Source organism: Malurus melanocephalus, unplaced genomic scaffold, assembly GCF_030028575.1.
Source record: "Malurus melanocephalus ecotype Western Australia unplaced genomic scaffold, MMel_1.1 scaffold_48, whole genome shotgun sequence".
Classification (NCBI taxonomy): Eukaryota; Metazoa; Chordata; class Aves; order Passeriformes; family Maluridae; genus Malurus; species Malurus melanocephalus.
Window position 1 is genome coordinate 836,205 of NW_026623280.1, and position 14,142 is coordinate 850,346.

Genomic DNA, 14,142 nt, shown 5'->3' on the forward strand with positions numbered 1-14,142 from the left:
CAGAGAGGATYGGGTGTCACAGGCAGGGCATGTGGCTGATAAAAAGATACAAGGCTTTGGAAAGCATCGCTCAATTATTAGGAAGTTCCAAACCATGAAACACAGAACCAACCATTCCAGGTTACAGGATACAGCCACAGCCATCATTATTGCATGAAAAAACATGAGTAACAGCAGAGGAGTTTTGTTCAGGTATATCRGGGCATGGAAAGACCAGGAAAGTACTGGAGCATTTCCCTGAATTTCTACTCAGTGCAACAAATCCCCTGCCTTGAAGAACTTATATTARTAGGTAAAATGGGCAGATGGTGCTGGGAAGAGATGCTTTTAACCTGATAAATGACATACAGAAATGTACCTTGCAAAGCATGATGGACTTAAATGAAGAGCATTTGTTCATTAAACAGGAGTCAAAAATGGATAGCATGAAAGAAAAAGAAAAAAGTTAGTATTGTTGAGAAAACTGGAATGCTCTTAAGCACAAAAAATAGAGACACTGCAAATTGACTTAGGATAGATTTTTGCTTTCTCACTCTCACTATTTTTAATTTACATTAGGTAACTGAGTCACTGCTCTTGAAATKTTACTGTTTCATAAAAAACACCATTTCTGTATAAAACAAGCAGCAGATRTGCAATGAGATTTTTATTAAGAAACATTATTTATAAATAATAAATATTAATTTATTTATGCAGCAGTTTGATATCCTTGTATTAGCATCTGCAATAGTATATTCTTCAAGTTTCTGACAGTAAAACAGRAAAATGACAGCTAATGTCAGATATTGAGACAAAAGTGAAATTGAAGACACATCATCTGGTTTTTCTTTTAAATRTATATAGCTGGTACTTAAAAGGCAAAATAATTTATTTTTTTCAAACATTATAAAGTGTATAAAGTTTRTATCAAAGCAATTCTCTACGAATGTATGTTGTTTCATGAATGTGTAGCTGGACATGTATACAGAAAAAAAAGATGGAAAACCAATYAGTGAAAACTGTGGAAATTGTTTTTCATGTGAATTAAGTGGAATATTTGGAGTTTTGCAAAATATCAATTCAATATATAAAAAGCTGATAGTCTAATAATTTATGGGGGAAAATGTTTTGATTACACAGTCTCTTGACACGATGGTAAAAACACAAACGAGTGACTCACGTGTGAATGTCATTCAGCATTTCTCATAAAAAGCCTGACYGGTTATGTAACTTCATCTTGCAACCCTCAATCACCCACATTCCCATTTATGCTCTTCTACTGGAATTGTGTCCACAGGAAGATCCTGTCCTTGCTKCAAGCTGCCCTGCGTGGGCTGACTTCGCTGACTCTTTGATCTGAAACTCCAGACAGAAGAAGTGTGGAAGTTCCAGCAGGACAAAGGTTCAAACACAGGAAGGCTCCCTCAGCATTTATTCACCTGGAAAGCTGGACTTCCATTCTTATATAAACAATACCTAAGCTGTGGTCAGTAATTTGCTCGCCTGGATGGTCAAAAAGAGTCTTTCAAATTTGATTGTTCTTGGCTATTAACCAACTCCTTTAACAGAGCTGACAAATCACCTGAACCTAAAAAGGCATCAGCAAGGGTGCACCTCTCAGTGCWCTGACAGAACAGGTCCTGAGTCCCTACTGGAACTTAGCAAACAAATGGGATGACCAGAATTTACAAGGGAAATTTCTAGCTCATGTACTATTGTCATTTACAGTAAAAAAAAAAAAAAAAAAAAAAAAAAAAAAAAAAAAAAAAAAAAAAAAAAAAAAAAAAAAAAAAAAAAAAAAAAAAAAAAAAAAAAAGAAAGAAAAAAGAGTTCATCTCTAGAGATTATTTACCTCACAACCCAATGGTGCACTTGGAAATTACTGTATCCTAAAACAGCTCTGATAAGCAAAGATGAAACTCAAATAGCTAAAAGGGAACTAAAAGAGCTCTTGCTTAGTATCAAATCCTGTTTTAAAACTTTCTGCTCTTAAAGACATCCTGTTTATATATTTAATCAATGAACTGGGTGTAAGACAAACAAAAATGGCCTGAAATCTTCTGTCAAATGCATATTTGCAAAGCTGGAGAAACTCAGCTTTTAAAGTAAACAGCTAAACAGCTTGGGAAATTCCCAAAATTCCTATTACATTTTGTTTCTGTTTCTCTGTGAACAGTGTTCCRATTTTTGTTCTGGGAACATACTATGGTTCAATGGCAGGCATTTAGAAAAGAAAATTCCCTTTCTTGTCTGCTCTTTTCTTACATGGATCTAATAAAATAATTCAATTCGATAAGAGACTGCCTCTGACAAAACCTTACATCAGTGTTAGACCTCCTTGTCAAAATGAGTTTTTGGATAATGAGTTCTCAGGGGATTACTTTGTTTTAAGAGCTGCTTTCTTTTAAAGTTCAGTTGCAAGCCTTCTCCAAAGAGAATAAGGACATTGGGACAGGAGGACATATTTTGGATCACCAGTGTACTCAATTMATCTCATGTGAAATACAGACCTTCATCCCAAAATTAAGCGGGTTGCACACACGCATGCCAACCTACAAAACTACTCATATATATAATTTCTGCTGGAAGACATCTCCCTTCTGACAGGTAGAAAGTTCCTCACACATATAGCTCAAAAACAAGTACAAATTATACCTACTTATACGAGCACTACTGCTTCACTATGACAGCTCTTTCCCTGACATGATCTTTACTCTGATGTTACTACACAGTCAGTGACTTCTCAGACTTTGACTCTGAAGTCTCAACAAAAAATAGGTTCTTTATTCTCCTGACCTTCCCAGTAGCCCTTCTACGTACCTGTACTAGTTTTGGTTCATCTTTCTTTACCATGGTTGAGCAGAAATGCATGCAGTATTTCAGATGAGGTTTGGCCATGCTCCTGCACATTTACATTGATACTTCTCTCTTTAAGAAYGTAGATACACGAATAAAGAAATAACCCTGCCACTACGCATCTGAGTTCCTGCTTTTCTTCCTTTTGCTCCACTTGGTGCCTCAGCACCAGTTGCTAACATGCTTTCCTTGTTCATTCCATTGGCATTTGCAACAGGCGAGTCTCCGCCTTGTGACAGAAAGTCTTGTGAATAGTTCTCCAAGTTTGTGACTGTACACTTTGCATCATTCCAGGACTTTAGATAATCTCACCTAGGCTCCCTTGCCCACAGATGTTCCCTCCTGGGCTGCTCCTGACTCTAYGATTCTATGAATAATGKMATTYCTATTCTCTTCTGCATGATAYTTCAATCCTTTCCAGTAGCAATAGYCCCTTKGTATCCAAAGTCTTTACCAAAGATGYTGAACAAGAGAGTGCTGTGATCAGTCCTCGAGAACCTCCACTTATAAACATTGTTTAGCCTGATAGCTTCCTTTTCAAAACAACTTTTGCCATTTTCCTTCAGCTAATTCTACTGTTTCAGTAGCCAGTTCTTTTTTTTCCAATTCTTGCACAACTTCTCCAGCTGAAGCAATTGTATCTTACATGGCATTGTATCAAATATTTAAGCAGAGTCTTGTTGCTTACTCTTAACTGTCAATTATTTATCTAAGGCAGATAATAAATTAATGCTCTCAAGGTTCAGTTTATAATGGAAAGACAAATTTTAGTAGTCTGCTTATTCCAAGAGAGACTACTTATAACCCTCACTTAGATTTTTAAGAGTTTTGCTATTTTAATAATTTAGGATAATGAAAACATGACAATAAGCTTGATTTAACAATGAGACAATTAAGGGAGAAAGTTTTTTCCCCTAATTGGAGACTTCTATCCACATTGTGTTCTGAGGGGAATGCTCTGGGGTAGCCTTTATTGGACAGCACTCAGATGGGTGTAACAAGCTCCGCCAGCAGCCTGCAGGACTCACTGAACACATACAATAAATACAATCCTACTGCAGCCTAAAAGCAAACACACCTTTTACAGACATCATTTTCTCTTTGTCTACATGAAGAAGCTCCTCCAGGATGAGATAAGCGTGACACTGAAGCCATTCAGTTGTAACTCCATGAATGAATGTTTTCATCCTTCACCAAGACCTTTGTGGCTGAGCTTTCCCAYTTCTAAATGGAACAGCAATGATTCCTTTGCAGCTGACCAAACCCACGACTAGCAGAAAACAGGTTATTTGCAAAAGCTATGCCAGCTATTTTCACAATACCTTTGATGACATGGTTTCAAAATTCTACAGTGAGAAAAAATTCTTACTCTATCATTATGGTTTTTTTTTGCATAGGAGCTGTGTAGGAAAAAAAAAAACACCTGAATGAATGCCAGAAATGGAGCATGCAATCCCAGGGATGATTGTTACTATGGTTTCTTTATTAAGAATTACCCACTTCCACTGAGCTTGTAACTGTTCTTGAGTTAAATATTACCCAAGTGAGTAAGCAAAATGCTGCATGTCCTCTGAGACAGCTGTAGGACTGCTTCTGTTTCCAGTGAAATCAATGTAAATCCCACATTTCTGCAACGAATGAATCCAAACTCTTTCACTCCCTTATGGATGTGTGCCCACACCACATGCTGTATGTCCATGTAAGATGTTTCTCCAGTGACCACTTGACAGTAACCCAGGGTTTACAAACAGAAAATTCCTACCCTTCTATAAAGAGAATAACATTTAGTCTCTGTGACAGTAAATAAACCCACCACTTCTCCTGCTTATCAGATGTGCTTCCTTCCTGTAACAGGAATTGTATCACTGCACTGATGGGAAGAAAAGGGATTTTTTAAAAATGGTTGTTTTATCTTCACTTTCACTGAGACAGAAATTCTAGACTGATTCACAGATGGAAACCCCAAATGCCATGCAGCAAAGCATTCATCTATGGACAGGAAACAACACGGGTTTGATAGGCTAATGTAAAGGTTATGCCCCTTTTAAGTACATTTTAAAAGACTGTACAGACACCTTCCTTAATACTCAAGAGAAAAAACAAGGCACACATAAAAACCTTGAACCATAAAAGGCCAGGGAAGTGCAGTTTCTATATGGCCCTACAGATTGGCCTTGATCCTCTAACTGATTCCATTAAGTGACATTGTCACCAAGATATGTAGGAACAGAAGGAAACAGGAAGAAGGMAAAAAARAAAAGTGGCATTWGAAATAATGAGAATACAAARGCTACTGCARGTACCAAAKGCAGATGAGATCRAGAGGCATTAYTGAAGGAGCATTAAAATTACAGTAACTGGAACCAGGGCAAAGAACAGAAAGTCTRTAGAATAGGCTGGTTTAAGTATGTTTTTTTTTAAAAAGAGGTACTTTCAGCAAGACTCTGGAGGAGTACATGAAGATACTTATAAATGTTCACAGATACGAGTGTAAAACATCAGTGGGAAGGAGCAAGACTTTCTAATAAGTTCTCTTGAGGTATAACAATTRATCTCTGTTACACAAGCAGTTTTGRGAAATTTGAYTTTGCCTTTCTGTTCATTTTTTTAGCTTTGGAGACTAAAACTAGCTTTTTAAAAYATAGTAATTTTAAATCTGACCCTACAAAACCCTAAAGAAGTTAATAGATAAATAGCTGAATCGGACCCAGTCTGCTCCTGGAATGAATATCTTTTTCTGTAAGCTTGCCATAAGCACTCTGTTCTTCAAAGAAAAAGAAAGAAAAKAAATCCACACTAACTGAGTCAAGAAAAACTGTAATCTTCACTGTGAACCTAAGAGGCAAAATCCAGCTTYCTTAGCAACCCTCATCTACATGACACATCCACAAACAAGATGGAAATTCGCAGTGTGCCTTCCCATGAACCATAATCCAAATATATGAAAGATCTTCCCTATATACCTGCATCTGAAAATCATGTGAATGTAACACAGACCACATTTTTGTGGGGAACGAGTCACACCAACTGGAAGCTTTCTGAAATTAGAGTACATCAAGTGGGATTTTAGCCATATATAGACGTGAAACCTTTTTTGTGATGGTGTAACACTGCTGCAAAAGGAAAGGTTTGGATCTGAAGAAGAACTTCCTTAAGAAATGGGCCTTTTCCTTTCTGTTCTCCTTTCTGGTTCCCTATTCATGTAAAAATTATCCCAGGCTCCAGGACATAATTTCTGTTTTGAAAGTTCCTGTAAACCAATATCCTTATGAACAGCTCCTGCAAAAAGTGTAATTGCTACATGTGTAGGAACACATAAGCCTGAGCTTTGAGAGTTCACTGCCCTTGTCAACCCATGATTCAGCTGTGACATTAATTSTATAAATACATCAAAATGTTGGGCTTATTTGGCTYGGGATACTCATTTGGCTCACTTGTKTTAGCTGAGGCTCCCAGCTGYCTTTGAACATYAGTTACACAATAAATGGAYTGGTGAGATGCCTCAGTYAACCCATCAACCTGAAGGATGATGCAAAAGGCCCTTTGGAAATATTCCTGGGAAAAAAAAGTGATGCAAGAGATGGAGGAAGTAGCAACCCAACCCAAGKGCTACTGTTGCTAATGGATATGATGCACAAGCTGGAGCTACACTCTGTGGTTGTGGGAGGAAATTGGGGACTGTCAGGGCTCCCACAGGGCTCCAAGCCCTTCCAAGGAATAGCAACGTATCCATAGACTTAAGCTGTTGTTTCCATCACACAACATTGCTGAGAATTGAGCTGTCTTCCCCCGTACATCCTGCACAGACRTTATACAATTAACAAACCAATAAATTCCAATTAAAAAAATATGGACCAAAACGTTTCCTGCAGAACAAGAACRGCTCTTACTGATGGGGAGTGCACCACAGAACTTGGATATGACACCTAGTAATAAGCTGGAGTCAGTTTCTAGACTGATGTTCAGAAGATTAAATGTGCAAGGAGGAGGATTTTACACAAGGATCTGTATCTATGCTTCTAGAAGAAAGCCTTTGTGGAACACAAATCTTCTGAAGGATTCTGCTGGGATGGACTGTCTTGGCCTAGATGGCGAATTTCTCCTCCCATTTTTGAGGGTCTGCAGGGCTCCATACAAGAGTGTGCTTTTGCACCAGTCCTGACCTCAGTTAAATACTTTCCAGTCTCAGGTCAGTCGCACACACCTACTTATGAGACATGAAACATTCTCTCTCCCTTCACCCTAAGCCATAATAAATTTTCCCAGAATGAAWGTTGTTCATTTTCACCATGCTACCCCTTCTCCATTCCATCTCTAGTCGGCTCAAATCAGACAGTGCCATCCGGGGCCTGAAGGAATGCAGGTGTATGGATGGATATATGGAAGATAACTTCCTTTCTTAAGGATGACACAGAGAACAGTATCAAGGACATTATCCAAAATATCCAAAACTTCTGTTTCCCAGGCAGGCACTGCAGCAGATTTCCTCAGTGGGATGACTCAGTTCTTACAGGACCGTAAGGAACTCTGAAGACAGCATTTAGGCAGATGAAAATTCTGGAAATTCTCTTGGGAACAATCTAAAGAAGCCAACAGCTCATGTCATCCAGAGTTTCTAGCCTAAGACARTGACATGAAATGGCCCTTTAGAAGGCAGAGTTGACTACACAACTCCCTCAGTTCTGTCTTGGCAGTGATCACCAATGCACCATTCAACTAAAACAGCTAAAAAAACTAAAAAAAGTTTTTTAAAAAATTCAGACATTTCAGATCATATTCTGCTGATAAACTGTAATCCTGGTGAGGGGAGAAATCAATCCCACGAGTTTAACTGAAACAAAGCCAGATGCTAAAGTGAGAGTTGGCAAATGAGTGGGAATTTTTATTATCCAAAGGTGCTCTTTGAATGGGAAATACTGTAAAAAAAAAGACCTTTTGCTGGATCCCAAGCTACAGCATCCCTATTTCTAGAGGTTGACACTACTAGGAATCTTCAGAGAAAGTAAACACATTTCTCTGTGTATTTCTCAGTAACATTGCAGTCATACTTCCTTTTTGTAATYAAAAAGAAAAAGTTTTGTAACTAAAAAAAAAACAGAATGCTTTTCTTTCAAGCGTTATCAAACACCTTCAGTGTGAACATAGAACAAAATGCTTAGCAAAACTCTATTTGTTCTATCCACAGACACAATTTTCCAGAGGCAATAAGCAGGATGAAGGAAGGATAAAGATATTTGTTCATTTCCAGTGGGTGCATTAAAAGAGTGAATTTTAAAATCTGCTTTTTAAAACCATGTGTAAAACCATCCATCTGTTTGCTTTTCTTCCACACAGAGCAGACATCACCAGAAACTGGTTAAGCCATATTTTAAGGTATAAAACACTCCAGTGAAAAAWTCCAGCAGGGCTGATGATTTGAAATATTAAAGACTAAAAAAGCCCTTTTATTACACACACTTCAAAAGAAGAACCASTGAAGAGGTGATAAGTAAATAACAGAACAACTGACAGGAAGATCAGCATTAGACTTTGGCTTTGACCAGCAAATAAAAAGCAGAGGTGCTGTAAAGACATTGATAATTGAAGAAGGTGGAGAGCATAATAAAGATGAGACATCACTTTTATTAACCAAACCTGTTTAGAGACAAAACCCAGCAGCCAGATCATGACATGTATGGGTGAYAAGTGACAAAGGGTTACTGGCAGAGGACATGTGGGAGAAAGGCATTCCAGTCCGAGGTTGGTACTTTTCCCTGTCTACATTCCATTGCTCGATAGTGGGCTGCACAGCACTCTGACATTTTCAAAGGCAAAACCATGGCTTGGAGAGTCTACCAAGTAAGAAGCTGCTGTTCAAATTGTCTCTTTTTCCATAGTGGAGCTTTCCTGAGATTCGGAAGACTAAAACACCAATGCGGGGAAGAGCTGTGTGGTCAAGTCCAGCCCACTTCAATGGAAGACCTGCACCAGAAGCAGGCAGTTCTTCAAACCTCCTGTTAATGGCACTTTCACACATTTAGAGGTTCTTGAGGGGAACACTCATCTTGGTAGGCAGCTGGCGAGTGCATCAGGCCTTGGTATGGTCACAAAGTTCATGGTGCAGTGCAATAGTGGACAGATCTTTTCATGATCCTTCAACACYTCGCTCAAGTGTTTCATTTCATCTGTTAGCTTTCCAATTTCTCTTTTYAGGGAGGTATTTTCTTGCTCAAGGGACTCATATTCCTGGAAGGAGGTGAAGAAAAAAGAAAAACCAACTTTTAGTCAAAACATTCCTTTCCGTGCTTCCACCTTGAGTACATTCACACAGCTGTAGAAAAGGAGTGTGGTTTCTTAGTGCAGCTTGCAAAGTTCTGAGGAAAGGCAGACACAGCCTGGGTGCTGGAACAGGGCAAGTGCTTTACGACCCATGCCCCGAGCACACTGCGATTCCTTTCATGGCCCCGAAGACCAAGAGGTGCTGCTGGCCCTTGGGAGTTCCCCAGGAGCCCAGGGATGCAGGCATGGATGGCTGTGTCCCCATGGTGGCCGCTTCCACCCTGGGCTGCCTATGCTGGAAAGGGCCAAAATGGACTCTGCACTCTGAGCTCAGAGAAAATGAAAGCACTGAGTGCCGAGAGGTGCTGGGAAAACCCAGTGCCTGGCACTGCTGGGAGAGAAGGGCAGCCCCTGCCCTAGGGCACTGCAGTGAAAAGCCCTTGATCCAGGCAGGCACAAAGTGTCCAGTGCTCTCCTCCAGGCTCACCAGAGCTTGTAGCCACCTGCTCAGAAGCCCGTTCCCAGAGGGAAGGAAGTATCATGCCAGGTGTTGCCAGATTCATTTTGTCACCCAAAGGCCAGACCATTGCCTTGGTTCTCCCTGACCTGGCTGCTTTTGAGCAAAGGCTCCTCTGGCCATAAACAAACTGCTGTTAACTGCAGGGAGTTCTGAGGTGCTCTGCAGCATGTATCTGTGACGGATGCAAGACTCCTGGGTCACACTTTTTGATAACTGTGTGTCTCAAGTGTTCCTGCTTCTAAACTTTCTCATCCCAGAGAGAAAAGAGCTAGAGTTCAGAGCCAGCCCACTGARAATCTGCAGATGTCTCACTGCTGGCCCAAGGCATCCACCCACTCAATCTCACCTCCCTGGGAAAGCTTCAGAGCAAACGTCAAAGCCTACACGTGCCTTAAAAGGCTTGYTTCTCATGCAATGTCCTTCTGGGCACCCCTTTGCTGCAGAACTTTGGACTCCTTGCCCTCCCTCACACCCTTCCACCATCTGTCACTGGCTGAATAAAACAGGCAGAGTCCTCCTAACTCCTCTCTAGCATTGTAGCCAAACTACAGCCAAGTTGTGCAACCCTGATTCTCATTCTGCTCATCTCTTGTTGCCCCAAACCTCACAGTCTTGGGTTTTGGAATAAGTGTTACTCTCCCATTGCTCTGTCCCGCTTTCAGGGGTGAGACTATCAAATTGTTCTTGCTGGAACAAATGTTTGTTCAACCAGATCTGCATACACCTGGCAAAACCTGTGACTCAGACTGATGATTCCCGGCACAAGGAAGATCCTCGAGTTCAGAAGGAACACCAGAGAGGATGCAGGATGGCACAAGGCCCAGAAATGATTCCACAAAAGCCAGGGATTACCCCTTCTCAGAAGTAGCCTGCACCTGGCTTTCTCAGGCGCTGACTCAGAGGAGATCTGGGAAAAACCAAGCCCAAAACTCYCCACATTGTCCCTCTTAGTCTCTGCTAACTGCTGGCACATCCTTCCACAGCGAGAAAGAAAAGGCCTGTGATGAACCTTCAGAGCTGAGCAACTGACTCAGCCACAATGGCAGCAGCAAAACTGACGTTTACCCCAAAAACTGTCACCTACCTGGCTGCAAAAAGAGCATTGTTGTGTGCAGTAACATCCAAAACCAGAGAAAAGGGAYCCCTGTCCTCCAGTGTTTGCACTGGGGACACAAGAAAACTACACCACATTGTGATGTGAAGAGCTTCTGGAAGCAACAGCTACTTTCATTTTATTTGTTTTTAAACACCCACAGTTAATTATCAAAGTGTGCRAGTGTAACAGCTAGCCAAGCCGAGCTCTCACGCTTGCAGGTTCTCAACTTCCTAGGAAGCCTTTTCATCTGGGTATTTCTGGGGACCTCGCTGCTGGGTGGCAGTGCTGACACCACAGTTTTAGAACTGATTTAAGGCATCATTGCCAYTGCATGGTCCCCTCCTCCTCCATCGCCTTGTACCTTTGTAAGACTGTAAGAATTCATCCACCGCCACTGCAAATGTGACAAGTCTAACATTAATACAGAAGAAAATGGTTTTGGTTTAGCCCAAAGAAGCCCTGTGATCCCATTCTTTGGATGGTCACAGGAAAAGCAAAAGAGTGAGGATGAGGCAAGGGCAGGGCTGTGTCTCTCTCTYCCCGGCAGTGTCCCTGAAGGCAGCGCTGCACTGTCCAACAGCAGCATCAGTGTCTGGAGTTCCTGACCAGGCATCCCACAGCGCRCTTTCCTGAGCCTCACACTCACAGCTCTCTGAGAGGGATCAGTGTGAAGACAGGCCCACGCCTGCTCAAGAATTCCTGTTRATTGTAAAGTCCCGCCCTTGGTACCCAAGCCGTGCCTGCAAAACACCAAATACCCATTCACCTCGTGGAGTTTATCTGCYTTCTGAGTTTGCTTCTTCCGGCTCCTCTGGGCAGCAACTCGATTTTTCTCTCTCCTCCTTACTTTCCTGTCATCCTCTTCCTGACTCTGGAAGACATCAGCCAGAAACACTTCGCTAGTTTGCAAGGTGCACAGAGATGCCCGAAGTCGGGCGTGTAACTTTCTGAGAACGAACATKTCCAACTTCACAGCGCTGACCCCCTGGCCTCCCAGAGACCTCATGGTCCCTGCTAAGGGCAACGCATCCCCCTCGCAGAGGAGGACCCGAGGCGGAGGATGGATGCCGGCAGGCTGCCCGGGGGATGCCGCAGAGCCCCGCGGGCACTGACGCTACCGCTGATGGGGGAAGCTGGATACCCGCGGCGGGGACCGGCGCTCCCGCTCCGCCCGGCGGGCAGCTCTTCACACCTGCCTCGCCTCAGCGCGGCCGGCGGGCCGGAGGYGCGAGCAGCGCGGAGGAAAGCCCCGCTCCCTTCCCGGCTGCCTGCAGCTGGGGAGACGCCGCTGACCGCGCCGTGCCCYGGCAGCTCTCCGCGACCGCCGGCAGCTCACCCGCTTTCCCAGCTGGAAGAGCCGGCACTGCGGCCGCTTCCCGGGAAAAGAAGAGCCGATGCCCGGGGGCAGCGGGCACCCGCGGCACGGCGCTGCCCGGCGTGTCCCAGCCGCATGTGCCCGCCCGGCCGCCCGCAGCGCCGGCCCCCGCCCGCTCCGTACCTGCTGGCCGCCCTCGGCCGCCGCGCCCCGGGGCAGCGCGCTGATCCCCGCCGGGACGGCGCACGACATCCCAGCTCTGCAGAGCCGCCCGCAGGGCTCCCCCGGCCCGCGGGGGGTGCGAGTGCGAGGGAGCTCAGGGAAGGCGGCACAAGGACAGGGCGGGCCGGGGCGGGCCGGGGCAGGGGACGCTCCGCCCCGGGCCGGGGGTGCCGCCGCCAGGTGCCGGGACGGCCCGGGGCGGAGCTGCCGCCCACATGGCCGTCACATGGCGCCCTCCGGCACCGCGACCACCCGGCCGCCCCGTCCGCGCTGCTTCCCCGCCGTGCCCGCCCCCCGGGACCGCCGGCTCTCGTCAGCCGCCGGGAGCCGGGGGAAAGCCCGGGGCACTGCGCTGCCGGGCAGGAGCTGCCTGAAAATCCCCCCGGAGAGCCCCGGAGCCGGGGGCCGCCTGGGCTGGACGCCCCTCCGGGAGGCGCGACTCGCTCTTTCGCCTGCAGAAATAAACTCCCCGCAGTTTCTCTCCTCCCCAGCAGCCCCCGGGAGCCGGCCGTACCCCCGTGTGTGTCTCTCCGCTCACCTCCGGCCGCTCCTGCCCGCCGCGCTCCTGCGACATCGGCTCTTTGAAGCGGCGGCAGCTTCACGTAGGGGACAGCCAGCTCAGCCCGGGGTCATGGGTATGAGGACATAGCATCCGTGCTGGGATACAACGATTTTCACTTTCGCTACTCGCCCTGTTCCTTTAAATAATAAGGAAATGCGACAGACTTCTTGTAAAGGCAAACCCAGACGAGGACTGCTGAAAACAGARTTGCTGCAGACAAAAATCTTTCTGTTCTACTATTCTGTCGAGAGTATTTTAACAGACTGACCACTGTTTCTTTTACCCCACGGAACACCTTCCTTGCATTTTAATTGCACAGTTACCTTGSCCGTATGCTCTGAAAAGGGGTGTTTGCACTGACAGCTACTTCAACATTCTTSCTCTACGGCAGGATTTGTAACTCGTGTACCCTCCTGGCTGTGCTCAACWCACAGAAGCGAACACATGACCATGCCAGGAGGGTACGTGCCCCCAAACTGCAGTGCAGTGAGTCATAAAACTCCAAGTATCTCAATAAATCGGATACTTCCCTATATTTCTGGTTTCCTCAGCAGYTTGAGTCATCCAGCTTAGATGAAGTTAAAGAGCTGGCAAGCTGAGTAAATACAGGCTATCCTTCCAGGAAGATCTGGCTAACAGTTCATGCTAAAGGTGAGGGAACCATGTTCCCCGGGAGTCCAAAAGTCAAACCCAAGGTTTCCTGGTAGGCTCTGGGACCATGGCTGAAAKATCTGAGCATGATTTCTTTGGTTTGAGGCACTTCTTCCCAGTTGTTCCATTTCAAGACAGCTTGCATCTTCACCTTCCAGGCTATCCATGCATTTGTTTTTGCACTTTATCAGAGCTCCTCTGACCCTGTGAGTGTTCCCAACCTAAAAGCCATGGGGACCACAACTTGGATGCGCACCTTCACCATACCCTTCAGCATACCCTGACCTCACCTTCATCCCCAGACTGTGCTGGGTCAGTGTCCCAAGCACCTTAGAGGGCATTCCTTGATTTCTTTAGAAGTCTTGCCTCTTTCTTCCTCTGTCATCTAACCTGCCAAGAGCAGGACATCTAATGTTCACCAAGGGCTGCTCATGGAGGCAGCAGAATGTGTGGGTTCAGTGCCATTCTCCAGCTGAGGGGATCCAAACCAGCATCTCCTGGAAAGCAGCCCTGACCACCAGGCAGTTATTAAMGGGTGAATTGCTCTGAACTGCTCCKCTGAAACAGCCTCATCTTGCATTAGTTAGACCTCACACAGTTAAAGGAAAGCAGTGGATGTGTGGGCACGAGCAGGGACTKAGTTGGGACAGCTGCTCACGAAGAGCACTGGGCTCTTGCTGCCT

At 44.8% G+C, this 14,142-nt stretch overlaps 1 protein-coding gene across 2 annotated transcripts; it reads right to left on the reverse strand.

Annotated features, from left to right (window-relative positions):
- Positions 1-8,324: 8,324 nt before the first annotated feature.
- On the reverse strand, positions 8,325-12,876 carry BATF3 (basic leucine zipper ATF-like transcription factor 3). Of its 2 annotated transcripts, none has more exons than XM_057365076.1 (3): positions 12,785-12,876; positions 11,476-11,580; positions 8,325-9,060 (listed from the first exon to the last, which is right to left on the reverse strand). In XM_057365076.1, the coding sequence occupies exons 1-3, from the start codon at positions 12,818-12,820 to the stop codon at positions 8,875-8,877; spliced, it is 327 nt and encodes a 108-aa protein (XP_057221059.1). In that variant the 5' UTR covers positions 12,821-12,876; the 3' UTR covers positions 8,325-8,874. The 2 variants fall into 2 exon arrangements, with proteins under 2 accessions (XP_057221059.1, XP_057221058.1); XM_057365075.1 differs by lacking the exon at positions 12,785-12,876 and adding an exon at positions 12,208-12,343.
- Between the last annotated feature and the right edge of the window lie 1,266 nt (positions 12,877-14,142).